Source organism: Alligator sinensis, unplaced genomic scaffold (assembly GCF_000455745.1).
Source record: "Alligator sinensis unplaced genomic scaffold, ASM45574v1 scaffold928_1, whole genome shotgun sequence".
NCBI classification, from domain to species: domain Eukaryota; kingdom Metazoa; phylum Chordata; order Crocodylia; family Alligatoridae; genus Alligator; species Alligator sinensis.
The window spans coordinates 143,839-152,676 of NW_005842229.1; the positions used below are offsets into that span (position 1 = coordinate 143,839).

General features: G+C 36.8%; 1 protein-coding gene across 5 annotated transcripts in view; it reads left to right on the top strand.

Moving 5' to 3' along the window:
- DEK (DEK proto-oncogene) overlaps positions 1-5,236 on the top strand; it is a 22,552-nt gene extending 17,316 nt beyond the window's left edge. For 4 of the 5 annotated variants that reach the window (XM_025208424.1, XM_006027238.3, XM_025208425.1 and 1 more), the window contains 3 exons: positions 2,284-2,432; positions 2,927-2,995; positions 4,000-5,236. In XM_025208424.1, the coding sequence (XP_025064209.1) occupies positions 2,284-2,432; positions 2,927-2,995; positions 4,000-4,011 (230 nt within the window). In that variant the 3' untranslated portion in view covers positions 4,012-5,236. The remainder of the gene's footprint in view (positions 1-2,283; positions 2,433-2,926; positions 2,996-3,999) is intronic. The other variant, XR_003094928.1, reaches the window with a different exon arrangement.
- The last annotated feature ends 3,602 nt before the right edge of the window (positions 5,237-8,838 follow it).

Sequence of the window (8,838 nt, forward strand, 5' to 3'; positions counted from 1 at the left end):
AAATAAAAACCAACTTCTCTTACCAGTTCTTCTTTTCATTGTTATTTGAGGAATTTTACTGTGATTGCTCTGGGAGAGTCACATTATGCAGATTGTGGACTCAGAGCTCTGTACATACTTTATTTCTGTCGGGTTGGATGAGGAGAACAATTTTAGTTCATCCTTGTGAATTTCCATATAGATCTTACATAGCTGTCATCTTCAATAACTTCTTTGAACCTCAACATAAATCTGGAAAACTGAAGCTTAATCTGAGCCCTATCAGAGGGAATTCTACTTTTTCAACCCATTGGGGTGAGCACTCTCATCTACAGTGTGGTGACCTGAAATTCTGCTTTCTCTATTTTGTATTCTAGACTGCAGGATATCAGTCCTGTCCTTGATCTCATTCACATTAGGTAGAGTCTTATTTTGTACAGCCTGAAGTCTTACAATTCCTTTTTCATTTCTAACAGCACTGTCTCCCAGTTAGCCCTTCCCTTTTCTTGGATTACCTCCAGTTTGTTTGCAGTAGCAGAAGGGCTCTGTTCCTCAGCAGACTTTGTGGGTTTGGAACACTGACAGAAATTCTTTAAAGTGGTTGTAGGTTTTTTTTTCTGGCTGCTCTTTTTCTCATTGATACAGACCAGTAGCGTAAGTGAAAATGCAGTTTTTAGCACCATTAGTCAAAAATCATTTTTACCAGATTTATGCAGGCTTGTGGGAAAGCATGCCCAGTGCCACCTCTCTAAGGGAAAGCTGTAGTTCTGTAGAGAGTGTGATTTAATAAGTTGTTTTCAAAATGTACACACATTCAGGGAGTCGTGTTTAAAGCTTTTCCTGATGGACATTTCTGAGCAAACCAGTGTTCTCAGTTCTTCAGAAGGAGTAAGTTTCATTTTCTTCAAAACTTCATTTTTCCAGCACCCTGATAAGAGACGTCATTCCAGGCTCTCGATATTGAAGGGAGTTCAGCAATAAAAAAGCCAATTGTGGGTGCTTTTGGCAAGTTTATTAACCTTGTTCAGTGAAGCAAAGATCATGATACTGAGTTCACATTGTCTATTACCACTACAGAGCCAGGCACATTACTGTATACGTGCAAGAACAAGTCACTTTCATTGACATTGGTACTGGTACTGCACAATTTGACTGTAGTCTTTTGTAACAGTTATCTGTACTGTTGCCATTGATAACACCGGAAAATGATCAGTCAAACTTCTGACACTGTCTTTTCTCACCCAGTCTTTCTCTATATTGTTCCTTGTAATACTGTTGTTCTAAGAAAATGGAACATGTTTGATACAGCAGCTCTGCAGTCTTCTTTCTTATTAAAGTGTTGTTTCTCTCTGGAAGAGTTCATTGCTAGCTATCCAGTAAGAATTGGATCCACATGTACAAATAGTTTATTGCTGAAGAGTAAATGCAAATGTGTGCAAATGTATCCCATGACCACTCTCCTAACAGCTCTGAATTCAGTCTGAATTCTGGGTGGCAAAGGAACTGAGCAGATCTTAGTCATTTAACCTTTTATGCTGTCAGGAGAGGGAGCACAAGAGAAAATAGAATATATCCACAGCCTTTAATGGACACTGATACTAAAAATATTCTAAACCCCTGCATACTGGGGTCTACCCCAAGAGTGAGATCCACATGTACAGACCATTCCTAACTATACGTACTGTATAAGGCAAGTGATCTGTTGTTCAGCTTAATAGAAAGGAGGCTGAATCCAAGTTCTGGAGAAGAATGGAAACCATGGTATTTTTTTGCATATCTCACACCTTTTGTTTTGGGAAGGCAGAATGAAATATGGATTTTTCCATCATCTTTCCTACTGCAACAGAAGCTCAACATGGATCAGTTGAAAGCTGTTATTAATTTGGCAGTGGTTGTGATAGGGTTAAAACTTGACCTTTAGAGCTGGAAGGAAAGGGTGAGTGACAGAGAACTGGACTCTGTTCCTCTTGCCTGTGCCCAGGCAGACAGCACTGCCTCAGGCATGCATAACAGCATCCCCATGCCTCTATTCCTTTGCAGAAATCAGCTTCCCCGCTTAAAAACACACAGCCCTGTTCAGAAGGCTAATTTTGGGGGGGAAAGATGCAGGTGGCATATGAGTAAATACAGTGACACTGAATTTAGTTAGAAACAAATCAAAAGATGAACTATAAAGGAATATGATGTGGAAGAAGAGCTGCTGCATAGTGTGTTTTGTAACTAATGAAAAGTTCTAGTTTGGTGGAAGAAAAGCAGGGGATTATTTATTTAATGTGTTTGATAAAGTAATGTTTCCATATTTAGAAAGTGAGTCCGACGATAGTTCAGATGATGAACCTTTAATTAAAAAGCTGAAGAAACCACCTACAGATGATGAGCTTAAGGAAACTGTCAAGAAATTGTTGGCAAATGCCAATTTAGAGGAAGTTACAATGAAACAAATTTGCAAGGAGGTAAGTGTACAGATGGTTTCATACAAAATTAGATCAGTTTTCCTATTTTGTTTAGTAATCTCCAATTTGAATATTTAGAGAACTATACCAATTGATCTTTTTCTTCATTCTGCATCTTCAGCCAGACTGCCTAAAGCTTGGTTCACAAATCTCCACAGATAACCTCAGGATGTTAAAGGAAAAAGACTTGGTTATTTCATTTATTAGCAGTTGTTTTCTTGTTTTTCCAAAAAGGAATGCCATGGGTTTAGACACTGCTAACCACTTGCAAGTTGAGATAAACTGAGACCCTGAGCACATGGTAGCAGTAAACCTTCCATTAATCCCATGATTTGACTGCACAGTGTCAAGGGAGGGAAATAACGTGGCACTTAGAATGACTTGTTCAAGTCCAAACAATTCTACCTTTTTATTTTTTTTTGGCTCTCATTACCTTTACTTTCAGAATAAGTTGAAAAAATTGTTCATTCTGGATATCCTATTGCTTGCTTTAGGTATATGAAAGCTATCCCAGTTATGATTTATCCGACCGGAAAGATTTCATCAAAAAAACAGTCAAAGAGGTAAATAATTTATTATCTAGGAAAAGTTTTTTGTTTTGTTTTTTTTCTTTTTCATACATTTTGAAGGTTGGGCATTCTTACTCTCCTGCCTGTAGCTTTATTGCTATTGTTGTTTTGCTCACTTCCCATACTACAACAAGCACCAAAATTTTGAAAAACCTGTTTTTGGGCACTGTACTTCCCCCTCATTTGGCCCAGAAATTAAGTCAAACCACACCAACTTGTTTGCAGGTAATACTACTTTACCTTTAGGAAGAGTTATTTTTCAGAAAACAGAATTTGAAACCCTAAAACTACCATAGTTCCAATTTAATTGAATTTCCTTAATTATTAATTACCAATCAGTCTGGGCAGTATAACACCAAGTTGCTCTCCTTATTCTTGCATGGTCTGTATCACCTCAGTTAGCACTGCAAGGAAAATTGTTAGTAGGCCTCTTCCATCCTTAACTTTGCACGTGCATATACCCCATCCAGATGTTAGACTTCCTTGGCAAAAATATACTGCACAAAGTGTAGACTGGTGCAGCAGGAGGGAGATTTGGAAATCGCATAGTAACAATTTCTTTTCTAGGTACTCAAGTAATGTGCCACCTTTAATGCAGGTTTCATAGAAAAGTCAATATACAGCCCAAAGCTAGTAATTTCCAAGTAACTTGTCTCCCCTAAAATTAAAGAGGGAGAGTTAAAAGTTAAGTTAATAAGAGAATACAGAAATTCTTAAGAAGCTTTATGCACTCCCTCTATTTCAAGCTCTTCTCACATGCACAAGCTTGGACTTTAGTTAGAGGTATATATAGTCTTAATACCATGTACACCACTAAAAACAGTCCAACAGCAGACAGTAACATGAATAATTCGTGGTAATACTTTTATAAGTAAATTGATTAAGAAGAGCGTAAATCAATCCTTAACAAGCAGGGTTGTTCCTGACAATTTTGCTTTGAAAGGGAATATGGTGCAGGATTGATAGAAGGAGAAAACTTAATAAATATCTCATTTCAGCTGATATCATGATCTAGATTGACTGTGGGAAATGAAGATTGCTGATTTCTGTCCTGTGGATTTGAAGATCTCTGATAGGCACCAGCAAAATGAATGTTTCTTGCCCTTTGTGGTATTGTTTATTCAGAGCTGATTCTGCTGACCTAATGTCCAGAGTGTTAATGTAAATTGCTTTGTGTACCTTTTTTAAAAATTGCATTTGATGCAGTTTTAGTTAACCATACTTAAGTTTTTTGCATGGCAATAAATTTTCCCTTTTATAGTTTTGTACATTTTCAAATTGCTTTGTACAAGTAGATTGACTAGGACCATCATAGCTTTTAGTGTGCTTCAATAGCTTACTTTGCAGGATACTTTTTTAATCAAGTAGGTTGAAAGCTGTTCAAGAGTCTGCACCTGTACATGCAGAGATTGTCTGGAATAATGCAGTATTAGTTTTACAACACTTTTGAATACGTATCCATTTAAAAAATATCAGGAATAAAAGTCATGGGCTAGTGTGTCTTTTATATTCTGGTTTGCATATTTATAAATTTGGAATTACTTTGAATCTAGATTCTTGTCTTGCATGTGCATGCACTGTGAGAACTGTCAAAGCATGGTAACTAATTGGCATATAGATGTTATTTTTGTACTTTTAAAAGGCTTTCTGTTATGTATATAAAGTTATTACAGATTTCTTTTGTTCAAATCATTTTTAATCTAGTTATTCCTTGGAGGATTCATGACATGCAATGTCAGTGTTCAGCAGTGAGGCAATGATGAAGAAAGACTACAAAATAGCTGAAGTTTAACTGTCTGTCCCATCTTACCATGTAAGGGAAATTTAACTGCAGTTTTATACTTATACTTCTCAGTGTTTAACTGTATGTAAAGGCTACAGATTCACTTATTCTAACAGCTTGACCAAGCAAATAAAACTCAACGAAGGCTATATGGAAGAATGCAACTTGGACTTCGAAAATATTTCTATTGGTCCTAGAGTCCAGTATTTTCAGATACGGGTAACTGAAGTAATGGGCACATGACGGGTTGAATAAGACTGAAAACTCGCATAGTGAAGGCCTTAGTTTGGGACAGCATTTAAACACGTAGTCAGGTGGTATGCTGTATAGGACTGCTTTTTTGGAACATAAGCTTAGGTGCCTACACATGGGTGTGGTACTTTAAATGTTAGAGCCCTGTTTCTAAGTTTTGGTCCCCAGCACGGCTTGTTCAAAGTGATCTCTTCATCCAAGTTTTGTGTCCTTCCCCGCACCATCAAACACCTTACTGTTAAGATGGAAAGCCCACATGCTCGTGTAATTATGGTGTAAAATACTAACAGATGCCAAACAAAAAATGTGTTGCCATTGATATTGTAAGCAGCCAATCCCTCTATGACTACTGTTGCTCAAAAAAAGTGAGCATATTTTAAAATTTTAGTGTTGTATACTTGAAAAATCAAGGATCATAGATAATCTGACTTCTGAAAGTATTCAGCCAAATAGCTAATTAATCTTTACACACTTTTTATAATTTCTGTGCATGTAATCCTTTATAAGAAGGCTGAATGTAACAAAGTTTTGTATTTCAATAAATGTCTTTCAGAAAAATGTAAACCAATTTTGATTTAACATTAATTTCCATCTATAGTAAAATCTACGCAGAAAAATTATGTCTGCTTTGTCTCATCTGAAAGAAACCATTTTGGCCCAAAGCCTTATCTGCTTCAGAGGTTTGACATAGTTTTGCTGATAGATACTGTTTTATTTTTTTTTTTAAATTAGGTGCAAGTAGCCCACATTTAAGGATTTTGAAACTCTTAGAATACTTCTTGCTACATGTAGTACATTAATTGTAGTTGAATATCTTCTTTCGATAGATTTTTCTATTAATACTACTCATTCTGTTTACTCCTCAAAATTCCTATGTAGTTTCTCTGGCCAGGTCAGCACCTCATCTTGATGGAGTGAATTAAGTGAATTTCTTCTCCAATTCAGTCCAAAGCCTGAACACTTAAATGAATGCTGCAGTAGTGTATGGAAGGGTTAACCACTGTCAATTAACACTGGTTCATACAAACTAGATCAGTGCAATTTCACAATTGGCACTGCAAAGAAAAAATACTATATTTCTTGGTGTAAACTCTTCCACTCAAAATACTTCATTTGAAGCTCACTCAGGAGAAAGTTATATATGAAAAGCTATACATGGAGAGATGCTTTTAGAACCAACCTTGACATTTTTGATTCCGCTAACAGAATCACTTGATGCTAAGAAAATTTCCAATTCCTTTTAGCAATCGAGGTAAGGAAGCTTGAGAGGACTGTGAGCCAACATTTAAAAGACAAACAAGATGCTATGAGTAATCTGATACTAATTCCAGCCAAGAAAATGCCTGCCCTTCCTCTTTATCTACAGAGGCTATTAGTTTGTCAAATCTGATACACATTGTGCAACTGAAAAGAATAATCTTAAACCTTTATGAAATATTTAGTTTAGTATTAATTCGGACTAAAAGTAGTATTCTACACAATCAGTAACAATCTTACATTGACCATGTAAACAGTTTTCAATCAATTCATGCATAATTAATTAAGAAATCTGTAGTAGGATTAATTCCTGACCAGGCTATTTAGTATTTTGATGAATAAAGTAAAAGACTATTTAAAAGGCTGATGAAGCGATGACAGTTTAATCTTACTGCAAGATATTTCCCATTTCTTATGAAATGCTGGGGCTCTGTCTGTATTTCAAGTACACTCTCTAGAGGTAATAATACTGAGCTGAAATAAAGGTATATCCAATTATGTTTTGAAAAAATTTAATCTTTTACACACACAGCAGAAGATTGGGTGTGTTTAGTCAGTCATTATAAAGCAATCCTACTGCTTTGGGTAAATACAGACAGCTCCAGCATTTCATAAGAAATGGGAAATATCTTGCAGTAAGACTGAGCTCCTTAGGTCTCTCATTTTAACTTATTGGAAAGCAGGGGAGAGGCTTGATCAATGACAAGTGTAGTACAGTTACTTATTACCTAAAGAAAGTTCTAATGTAGCAGACAAAGGCATTACAAAATGTGATGGCTAGAACTCGTAGCTAGAAAGCTGTGGAAAGTGCTTTCATTTAAATGCTAAATAACCACTGAAATAGTTTTTCAATAGAAATTATAGATTCTCTGTTGTTTAATGTCATTAAAAATTGGATATAGGCTATTACAATGAGTAATTAGACTACTAAGTTAAATTCAGAGGCAGCTTTTTACATGAGAATCTTATCTAAAATATGAAAAGACATTATCCAAAAAAGTCTCATCATCTAGGACAGCAGTTGATGATGGATTTCCAGTAGCAGGCCGGGTGACTCACCTCAGGCAGGCTGACTTTCAAAGCCAGCTGCTTCTCTCCACAGCCTAGCCTGTAGTACATCACAGGCAAGGGTGCCCTGGCTCTAGGCTGGATCCAGTGACTCTCTAGACCTTAAGTGGCCAACCCCTGATCCAGGAAGTTGATATTTCTAATAGCCCTGTTTAGTATATACATGAAATCTGAAATTAAAGGTATTATCTCTAGAAGAGCTAATAGGACAGCAGGGATGTCAAACATCTGGCCCCACAGGGCTTCTTGAGGTCTAGATAACCCACTGATGGATATAGGCTATGGGGTTCTTCACAACAGCTGTGCAAGCCCCGTCAGAGGGTCCACACCCAAGTAATTGGTACCGCTGCCTCAACTCCACTTCTGCATTTCCCATTTGTGATCCCTGTTGGGCTTACAAATCCATAGTGGCAGAGCAAGCAGCAACTGAGTTACATACAGGCAATACAACAAATGAAACAAAATTTACCTCTAGGCAGGCAGTATAGCACATAGTAGCTTTGTCAGTTCATTTATTAAAATAAAAGGGAAGAAATGTAAATTCAACATCAGTTCACAAAACAAGCAACACCCAAATGGACACTTTCCAGTTTATTCTGACATCATACCATACCAGTCACACAGGAGAGCTGAAGTATAACAGATCATGCTCTGCATTCAAACATTTTGGTAATATTTTATACAAGCTTATTTAAAAAAAACAACAAAAAAAAAGCCAAACCCCACCCAACTTTCCCTAGTTGTTTATCTACAGGGACTAAATTGTACACACAGGTAAAAAACTGACATGCCTAAAATTAAATTTGACACAGCTGTGAAAAGAAAAGATCTTTGGGAACAGTAATTAAGAGTGAAGCCTCAGAACCAGCCTGACTTTTTTTTTTTTTTTTTTTTTTTTTTTTTTTTTTTTTTTTTTTAGAAGTTTGAATGAATATAAATTAAAACACTTAGTTTCTCCACTTAGGTGCAGCACAATATAATTTAAATGCCTTGACATCAAAGTAATAATATACCATATGTTTGTCCATTTATTACCCATCACTTGTCTTAATGCTATAAAAAGTGCTTGCTAACTAAGGCCCAAGTTAACAAAGAATTTGCTTATGCCCATGCTTGTTCTTCAGCAAAGTATCACTATGTGTGCTAAAATGTTTAAATCCCAGTGTAAGACGCATGCACTTGAAAAATGTTGAATTGGAATGCAGTACTGAAATGAGATTTTAAAGCAGCAGTTCCCAACCTTGAGGCAACAACAGGAACAAATGGGGTCGCAAAGACAACCACAGATTTTTGCCCTTAAAGGAGGAAAAAAAACAGGAAATGGGTTCCCCTTCAAGGCTGGCAGAGTTCCAGCCTGCAAGGGGCTGCTTGGGGCTAGGAGGAACAGAAGGAGGATGATCATCAGGCAGGGAGCTTGAAATATATGTGCCCAGGATTTGGTCCTGGCCCTGTAGCCCTGACAACTGGGGGCTCCCTC